This window comes from Myotis brandtii, unplaced genomic scaffold, assembly GCF_000412655.1.
Source record: "Myotis brandtii unplaced genomic scaffold, ASM41265v1 scaffold266, whole genome shotgun sequence".
NCBI lineage: Eukaryota > Metazoa > Chordata > Mammalia > Chiroptera > Vespertilionidae > Myotis > Myotis brandtii.
Genome location: NW_005360124.1, coordinates 2,737,486 through 2,745,300, shown reverse-complemented (window position 1 = coordinate 2,745,300; position 7,815 = coordinate 2,737,486). Strand labels below are relative to the sequence as shown.

The 7,815-nt window shown below is 46.9% G+C and overlaps 1 protein-coding gene across 1 annotated transcript in view; it reads right to left on the bottom strand.

Moving 5' to 3' along the window:
- Window positions 1-7,815, bottom strand: part of FRMD3 (FERM domain containing 3) — a 273,161-nt gene that overhangs the window by 59,471 nt on the left and 205,875 nt on the right. The window contains 1 exon segment of the mRNA XM_005868284.2: window positions 1,916-2,184. Within this exon segment, the coding sequence (XP_005868346.2) occupies window positions 1,916-2,184 (269 nt within the window).

Genomic DNA, 7,815 nt, shown 5'->3' with positions numbered 1-7,815 from the left:
TCCCTGGAATGGAGATAAGAAACGCCCTAACCTTTGGAATAGAAATTGACAGGATTAAAATCAAATGGTATAAATACAGATGTAACAAGACAATAAAAAACAGAACCTGGCTGGAGAACCTAGTGAGAGAACATGGCAAGAGAACCTGGACAGAACTTGGCTGGAGATCCTGGCTAGAGATCCTGGCTGGGCTGCTGATCAACTGAATGCTGTCTCCATGTCATTCCTTCTTCGCCGACTCTGTCCACACCTTTGGGGACCCCTGGACCTGCTGGGGTTGGACCCCAACAACCATCACTTCCATAAAATAGATCACCTTCCTACCACCACTTGCCTACCAGCCTCACCAAAACAGTTTTTGCTACTTGCCATTTGTCCAACATCTGCTTCCACTCTTGGATAAATGTACAATAACATGCAATTAATTGGCATATATCTTTACTTTTTCCTTTAAAGTTTTGCTTCCTTAGCCAAAATATATGGATAGAATGCAAATGAAAGTAACAAGTCCTCCCATCCAAATACTTTTGAAATGGACCCTGTGGTCCATTTGATGCTCAGTTTCTACATCCTCCAGTTCCATCATTTGTTTTAGGAGCCTACTTACTACAGTCTACCTATTTTCTATCTCATATGCAGCTAACAACAAATTATGGGATTTTTTTTTTTTACCCAAAATTATTTTTAAAAACAAACCTGGGCCAAAACATTAAAAAATTCCCAACATACCCTTTGTGCATTAGTCTTACAGTCTGTACAATAACTCCAGGAGGCTTCTTTTTTTTTTTTTCTTTTTTTCTTTGTTTTTTTTGCTAAAAATTTACCAAAATATTCTGAACACATAAAAATATTTTTAAAAAAACAAAAACCCAGCATTAATTTAACAGTATAGGCATTGGTTAGAGGACATTATTTTCACTAAGGATTATATTCAAAAACTTTCTCTTGAATTTTCACTAAAATTCTGATTCTGAACCTTATATCTTATAATGATGATAACTATTAAAAAGGGGGGAAATCTAATTCAGCTCAATGTATTATGTATTATAATAGATAGAGTCTGCTTGTGATATAATAAAAATAAACATTTTGGGTTATTTAGAGGCCAACTTCCTGACCTATAACTGAAATTACTGTGTTTGATTTAAACTTATTAAGTGTGGTGAATTATGAAAAGCTAACTTAAAGGTCTGAATAATCAATTTTGAGTAAGGAACACGTGTTGACGGCTCCTTGACCATTCAGAACCAGGCATTTGCTTGAGAAATACACATCCCTAATATTGAATATAGCCCTTAGTCATATGAGATATGTATTTTATGAGCAACCCAGCATGTAGAGAATGAGGTTTACTTTGCCAGCCACTCACTCCTTGAGAGGACTAATATTCATAGTGAAACTGCTCAAACTCTGGCATCTGGTGGATTTCACATAAGAAGGAGAGATCAATACCTGACTCCAAAAGGAGGAGGAGCAGGGGGAATACAAAGAGCAGCAGCCCCAGGCCCACCACAAGGAGCCTGGAAAAACTCTTGACCAGTGGGTTCACCCGAATATGGCCGGTCAGAATGTCATAGCTCCATGACAAAGCTCGGTGAGCTTCCTTTAGCTCCTCTTCTTCAGCCATCAAAAAGGCATTTTCATCTGCTTCCAGTTCCTCAAATGAATCTAGGTCTTCTCTTTCCAACTCATGCCTAGATGGACAGTCAAAGAGCATGTCATGCTCATCATCATCAACTGGGGTGGGGAGCAGGCTTGCACTGGGGTTGTATGACAGTTCAGAGATAGTCAAAGGCTCTTCTTTTATTTTATCTTCCTCTTCGCTTGGGGGGGTCTTCATACTCCCGGGCTTCTTTCACTGGTGAGCTGGAGATCAAGGGGGCAGAAATGTCATCTTCTTTGGGCAAAGGAATACCCTCACCCAGGGGAAGGTCCTCTTCCTGCTCGCTGGGGGAAGGCAGCAAGGGCTGCAGGGGCTCCATGTTAATAATGAGCTGTTTGTTCAAGGAGTGGGAACTGCGACTCTGGGAAATGTTGGTTCTGTGCACCTCCGGAGGATCCCTCTGGATTCTGGAACTCGCCTCCACCACCTCTTTGGCAACCTTACCGCTGTATCAGAATCTACTTCCTTTAAAAAATATCTTGCTGCTGGACACAGTCTTGATCTGACTGGACTTGGCATACCTTTAAGAGAAAGCAAAGCAGTGGTAGTGACATAGGAAAGCCCACACGGGACACGGTGTGAAGTGTAGCTATCAGATACTTGTGACTGCCAGAAAGAAAGACACTTTATTGTGTGAGTCCTTGAGCACACACACAAACCTGAAGGAAAGTTTCACAAAATAACTGTCAACTCTCACAGTATTTGCAATCTGATCTTTTCTATGTTCTCTCTTTTCATTCTTTTTAAATGTTGGCGATCACACACACACACACACACACACACACACACACACACACACATTCCTGTACCACCCACCACCTCCCCAATTTAGCAGGACCTGACCTTAGGCTGTCTCTGTTAAAGATTTGGGTCTTTGTCCTCAGAAAAATAGAAAACTATAGTTACAGTCTTTGGCCAAAAAGACCGTTCTCCCTCCACCTCTGCACACAGGCTGAGCCAGTTTCAAAGGATGAGAGGGAGAGCGAGGTGGACAGCAGAGGGGGTGCAGGCCTGTGGAGGGGGCTCCTGTCAAGGCAGAGCCCAGAGAACATGGAGTAGAAGCCCAAGGACAGGTGAGACCACGTGAGAGCCACACCCCAGACTTCTGACACCTGGGACAGACCTGCTGTGCTGACTGCTGGCCAGAGCCGGGTGACAGCCCACACCTGGTAAAGAGGAGAAAAGTCCCCAGGGGGCTGGCTCAATGGAAAATATCCTACTGAGCCTCGTCCTCCTGTGAGGACCCACCTGCTCTGGGTCCCTCTGCCTCCTGCATCCCGTCCCTAGAGAGCTGTGGGTGGCCTGGCATTTACCACAGGGCCTGAGAAAAGGGCCATCACCACCTCCCTCTCCCTATCTTCTCAGCAGGGTGTTCCTCCCAAGTCCTCAGCAGTCAAAGGAAGAGAAACTTTTAAAGAGCGTCTATTTGTTTGTTTTCGTTGATTTTGTTGTTGCTGTTAGTGTTTACTAGGTTCCTAAGGCTCTTAGTCTGCTAAAAAGATTAAGAGCCTTCACTGGAGTGTTTGAAATTCAAACTCAACTCTGTGCCCAGGTATAGAGGACACCGAAGCCCCCAGGTGTGGAGGCACAGCAGCTCCAGTGACCCTGCTCTGGGGAGAGGTGGGCGGCCCTGGTCTCCACTGGTTCAGCCTCAGCTCCCACCGTCCCAGGCCCCTCAGGGAGGCCGCTGCCTTCTCCCTACACCCAGACGGGTGGGAGGCCTCTGCGCTACATGGAACATAAACCCTCGAAGTGCCTCGAGAAAACAGGTCAAAAGACACATTTCGCAGGGAAAGTGCATCCCTTTCTGAGCAGGATGAGAGGAGGGTAGAACGCGTTGGCCTTTTTCTGGCAGCTGGTGACCCTGGGTGATTATTGGTGTCACTTGATTTGCTCAGAGATACTCTCCCAAGAGCACTACCACCAACTCCCTGCCCCTCAAGTGCCCAGGTGGCTCCCGATAACATCTGGAATTGTAACAGGGGAGTGTATCTTAGAGCTTGAGCAACATAAACTCCCTGGGAGCTGGGAGACACAGACAGTAGGCTGGAAGGACGAGGATATGGAAACAGAAAGTCAGATGTCCCAGCACCTGCTGGGAGGGATACAAACACTGGTCCTCAGCTCCATCACTACAGTCTCACTCAGCAGGTCAGGAGAGGGGCCGGCAGTTTGCATTGCTATCAAACACCCCAGGCCATGCAAAGGCTACCCACTGGCATTTAAGAACCTCTGAGTTCCCACATTCTCATTAAGTGACCCAAGAGGTGTCATTTTACTTGAAAGAGCAGAGGCCCAGCTTCCTACCTGCTTCTGGTCCTGTGACCTAAATCAAGCCAAGTTTTTCGGAGTCCCAGTTTTCCCCAAATATCTTTAAGGGAGAAGGTGTTGTAAACCTAATTCATAGAATTCTGAAGAGGATGAAATGAGATTAAATGATTTGAAAGCACCTAGCGTACAACCTGCTCACTATACAGGGGTGGGCAAAAGTAGGTTTACAGTTGTGAGCTCACAAAACACAGTTTATTCTTGTATTATTTTCCATACAAACAACTGTAAACCTACTTTTGCCCCACCCGGTATAATAGTTTCTGTCCCTCTCTCCCTCCCCACCTCCCTCCCTGTCTCCCTAATATCACCCTCAAAACCCCTCCATTGCCTTCTCACTATGGAGCTACCAAAGCCAATTCTCTAAATCACAAGTTCCTGGGAACCATGTCAAACACCCTGGATGCTAGTGAAAGCGCCTTCATCCTCTAACTCTAGCTGAGCTCTGCCTTCCAGGCTCTCACATCAACAAGCCCAGAGCGAAAGTCTTCTTCCCACCAAAGGCAATGAATGCACAACCGAGTTAAAGTAGCAATTCCATGAAATGAGATTAAATGATTTGAAAGCACCTAGCGTATAACCTGCTCACTATACCGGGGTGGGCAAAGGTAGGTTTACAGTTGTAAGTGCACAAAACACAGTTTATTCTTGTATTATTTTCCATACAAACAACTGTAAACCTACTTTTGCCCCACCCGGTATAATAGTTTCTGTCCCTCTCTCCCTCCCCACCTCCCTCCCTGTCTCCCTAATATCACCCTCAAAACCCCTCCATTGCCTTCTCACTATGGAGCTACCAAAGCCAATTCTCTAAATCACAAGTTCTTGGGAACCGTGTCAAACACCCTGGACGCTAGTGAAAGCGCCTTCATGCTCTAACTCTAGCTGGCATGTCCCAGAGCTCTGCCTCCCAGGCTTTCATGTCAACAAGCCCAGAATCAAAGTCTTCTTCCCACCAAAGACAATGAATGCACAACCGAGTTAAAGTAGCAATTCTCTCGCCTCCAGCCTTCTTCCCCACCTGCCTTCTCCCACTTCCGCCTCCACCTTCCTGTGAAAACCCCAGCATAGAAGCACTGACTCTTCTCAAACATCTGACCTCACAGAGCAATCCAGACAGTCCCCAATTTACCTGACTTGACAACAACTGTGAGTTCAAATGGTGGCCTAGTCATGACTTATCTTTCGGTTGTCACAGTTCTTCACCACCCCCGATCCCAGGTCTGCCAGGGCAGCCACAGGACCCAGAGACCCATGGCACTAGGGGATTTGCCAGCCCAGCCCTGCCTTTGAACTGTGTTTTAAATGGTGTAATGGATGTGAGATGCGCCATGCATGCGGACAATGCCTGGAGCATGCAAAGTGTTCGCTAAGTGTTGGCATCATACGGTACACGCAGAGCAGCCCTGCAGGAGCACACTCCCCTCGCCCTGCTTCTAACTTTTCTCCTCTGGCACCTGCTGCTGCAGAGGCTGGGCATGGAGGTCAGGTGCTTGGGAGACAATGGGTGGCCCCCTAAGAGGCCACCTCTAGAATTAATAATACAATTTCCCATTTTAACATGGTTTACAGCTTCTGGAGTAATCATAACAATAACGACATGTTATTATTGAGCACCTACTAAGGGCTGTGCCCCATCCAAAGCACCTTAAACATACTAATTCATTGTATGCCCACAGCTCTCTCCCAGGAGGAAGCAATCCACATTTTTACATGAGGAAACTGAGGCACAGACGGGTTAGCACTTAACTATGGTCACATGACAGAAGCAGGAGCAACCAGGCTGCAAAACCAAGTCTCCCTGTATTTTTTAAATAAGGCTTTAGCCATGCAGATTCTCAGACCTCAAGGGGCATCAGAACCACCTGGCAGGCTTCAGAAAACACAAGTTTCTGATTCAATAAGCCTAAATGAGCCCAGAAATGCATTTCTAACATGTTACAGGTACCTGGAGCTGGTGCAGGGACCCTACTTTGAGAATCACTCCATTAGAGCCCTTAACCCTAGATTGCAAGTTTGTACCATGTGGGAAATTTTTATCACTACCAATATCTACACCCCCTCACCCATTTCTGAATTTTTCAAAATAACAGCTTTATTGAGATATAATTCACATACCATAAGGTATAGCCTTTTAGATTGTACACTTCAGTGGTGTTCAGTATAATTCACAAAGCTAAACACTCATTAAGAAATACATTCATCACCCCAAAAAGAACTGTCCCATAGCCATTGGCAATCACTTCCTGTTTCCCTTCCATGCCAGCACAGTGCACGGCACAAAGCAGATGATGTTCAGAGTGGAAACACCAGTGAGTGAGCCACTGAACCCCTTGGTGTGGCCTGTGTGCCTTCAGGGAACCAGCTCCCAGCCATGGCGAGCTCTGGTGCTCTGGGGGTGGAGCACCTAGAAAACACATGGCATAAAGGAAGCTCTGAAATGTGACTAAGTCTGTGTCAGGGATCCCGTGTGCTTTGAAGCAGGAGGGAAAGTCAGAGTTTCTGCTTCTGGGCTCTGTTCCCAGCAGCAGAGCTCAGAGCCAGGGCTTTCAAACCTCATCGGTGGCCCCTGGCCAGCTGACAACGAGCAGCGCATTCATGAGGTGAAAGCACACTTGGGAATTCTTGGCCTCCGGGCCTCCCTCTTCCCATGGCAGGTGAAGTGGAAAGGAGGGACAAACACCCCAATCCAGGAAACAAGATCGGGGCCTTGCTCTGCCAGCCGAAACCGTTAAACACAGTGCCAGTGGGGCAGGCTGGAAGCAGGGCCAGGACTTCTGCCCGGGAAGGGGATGGTGCTGTGGGGGAAGCAGGTGCCCTCGCTGAGGTTAACAGAATCAGAGCCCTTCAGAATCAAACAGACTGGGCTCTGCAACCAACTGGCACTCCAGAAACTTCCATTGCTAGTGGAGGGGGCAGTAGTGGCAGTCACAGCAGCTGCTATCATTTATCGATGGTTCATGTGCCTGGCAGAACCAAACACTGCAAGGCAGGTATTACCGATCACATTTCACAGATGAAAAATAAAGATGAGGCTCAAAGAGTTCAAGTGCTTTGCTCCAGACCACACTGCTAGGAAGTGACAGAGACAAGATTTAAAGCCAAGAAGCCCACGCTCATTAACACCAGGCCACAGTGAGAGAAGCAAAGCATGCCTGAGTCCTGCCCCTCCAGTCTACAGATGAGAAGGCTGGGCCAGCGAGGTCACACAGCTGGCTCAGAATAAGCAACATCTTTCCCTCTTCCTAAGGAACAGGGATGGTTAAGGAACAAAAGCTTCTGGGAAATCTCAGGGATTAGGAGTCCTAGTAATTGAGAGGGGCAGCCTGGCCTAACACCAGCAGAGGTGCTGATGCAAAGACTTGGTCAACTCTGCACACTGCCACCATGCTCAACTACACTCCTGGCCACCTGAGGCATTCACAGACAACTGGAAGTGACTTCTCTGACATGCCTAGTTGGCCCATTCCATGACAGAATTATAAGACAGACCTCACTGCTTGATACCAGCTAATGACTGTACCCCAACATGTGCAAAACAGATCCCCCAGATTGGAGTTTCTTCTCTCCTCTCCTTCTCTCCCTCTTCTCCATTCAGTTCTGGTTTTGCCTTTGACTCCATCTACCAACTGAATCCCTCACACAGGATAAAACAGCATGTGTGCAAAACAACCAATTAATGTCTTGAGTTATTCCTTGATAGAGATCCCATGATTGCACCAAAGGATCTTCAAGGCCATGCCTGTTCCAAGTAGGACTTTCTGACTTGGCTCTAAAAGCCTGTCTGCTGGGGGTTTTTTGCTACTCCTTCCCCCTCCCTTACA